Source organism: Anolis carolinensis, chromosome 6, assembly GCF_035594765.1.
Source record: "Anolis carolinensis isolate JA03-04 chromosome 6, rAnoCar3.1.pri, whole genome shotgun sequence".
In the NCBI taxonomy this organism is placed as follows: domain Eukaryota; kingdom Metazoa; phylum Chordata; class Lepidosauria; order Squamata; family Dactyloidae; genus Anolis; species Anolis carolinensis.
The window spans coordinates 8,952,520-8,954,316 of record NC_085846.1 but is presented as its reverse complement, the minus strand read 5'-3'; the positions used below and the strand labels follow the sequence as shown (position 1 = coordinate 8,954,316).

The window sequence follows — 1,797 nt, the reverse complement described above, 5'->3', positions numbered from 1 at the left end:
GGAGGGTTTGAAACAGAGGCAATATGGCCATCTGTCTGGAATGCTTATTTATTGCTGCATGGCAAAAGGGGGTTGAATTGGATGTCTCTTCCAACTCTATGAAATATATTCTGAAATGTTATATATAGTTGGCACTCTATATTTGTGGATTTGACTTTCCAGATTTTAATTTTTCGCAGATTTGATTAAAATGTTCTAAAGTAATCTCTGTATACTCCAGTATGGCTCTATGCTCAATTTCTGCAGGATATGGCCATAGGGCCATGCTGGAGGATATTGGGCTTCCTAAGGAGAACCCCTCTCTAGGGAGTTGTAGGTCCTCAGGTTGACTATAAAGCCATGCTGGAGAAAATACATATTCCTAAACAGGTGTTCTCTTGGGAAACAAAATAACAATTTTATTAAGCAAAGAAAGAGCTGCTATCCCCATTTATGCCAGCATTTATGCAAATCCAGAGCCAACCTCCTCTTTAAATTTGGCCAGTACTGTCCTTGCCCCAATTTCACTTCATAAGTGAAGTCCTGTGTTTGTCTGTGGCCACTTCCCAGGTTTTTAACTCATTGACAAACAGAAAAGACCATGATACTTTTCCTTCATATAATGTTCTATTTAGCTATCATACAGGGTAATAATTACATTTTATCTACATTGATTTGGCAGAAAGATATGATGTAATTCTTAATGGATAGTGAGTTTGATCACCCCTCTCTCTTTCCAGGTATCCAATCAGACGTTCAGTTGGTGGAGTCGGGAGGAGATATGAAAAGGCCTGGAGAATCCCTCCGTCTATCCTGTCAGGGATCAGGGTACAACTTTGGAGGCTATGGCATGAGTTGGATACGACAGGCTCCTGGGAAGGGGCTGGAATGGGTTGCGTATATATATTCTGATGCGAGTGAGCAATACTATGCAGACTCGGTGAAAGGGCGCTTCACCGTCTCCAGGAACAACCCTTCAAACATGCTCTATCTGCAGATGAATGACCTGAAAACAGAAGACACAGCCATGTATTACTGTGCAAGGAGCACAGTGAGAGGAAGTAAAACTGAAGCCAGACAAAAACCAGCCTTTGCTCCAAAGAATTCTCCAGTTGACTGAACAATATGACATTCATGCTACAGGACGAAAGGAAGTTAAGGGGCTTCAAAACCTAATACAAGTCCTTCTTTTCTGAAATAAAAATCTACTTTTTTCCAGTATAAATAAGATACTTCTGCCAAACCTTTTCATTTTGAATTATTTGAGTTATATGTTTTTGAAATCTAACTAATTCAATCATAAAATATGTTTAATTCCAACCCCTGTCCCAATGGCTCATACCGATGAAATAATAATAAAAAAACCAATTTGAAACAGGGACACCCCTCCCCACCGCCGCTTTTTTAAAAAAGCCATTGTATAGCAGTTTAATACCACCTTTTCTGCCTTGGCTCAATGCTATGGAACCATGGGAGTTGCAGTTTTATTACACCTTTAACCATCTTTATTGAATAGTGCTTGCGCCTTGCAAAATTACAACTCCCATGGTGCCTTGCCTTTAAGTCAAGGCAGCTAGAATGGTATTAAACTGCTTTCACTGTACAGTGTAAGGGCATCTTTAGCCATGATTTGTATCCCTAATCATATTGGGGAGAGCCCCGTTTTTGTTATAGCTAGGATCGGATACTTCTCTGAATACTTCAGACCACTAGCTTCTTATCAGTTACACCTTCACTATAGGAAAATCACATGCAAATTGTCCTTTCATTTAAACGCATTTTGACAATTTGCTGGAGATGCACATCTGCCATTACCTC

At 39.8% G+C, this 1,797-nt stretch overlaps 1 gene segment (V, D, J or C); it reads left to right on the top strand.

The window, feature by feature from the left end:
- The first annotated feature begins 514 nt into the window (after nt 1-514).
- On the top strand, nt 515-1,307 carry LOC107983542 (Ig heavy chain V region 3-like). The segment is given in 2 exon segments: nt 515-626; nt 720-1,307. Coding segments are annotated over 2 exon segments (426 nt in total).
- Nucleotides 1,308-1,797: the final 490 nt, after the last annotated feature.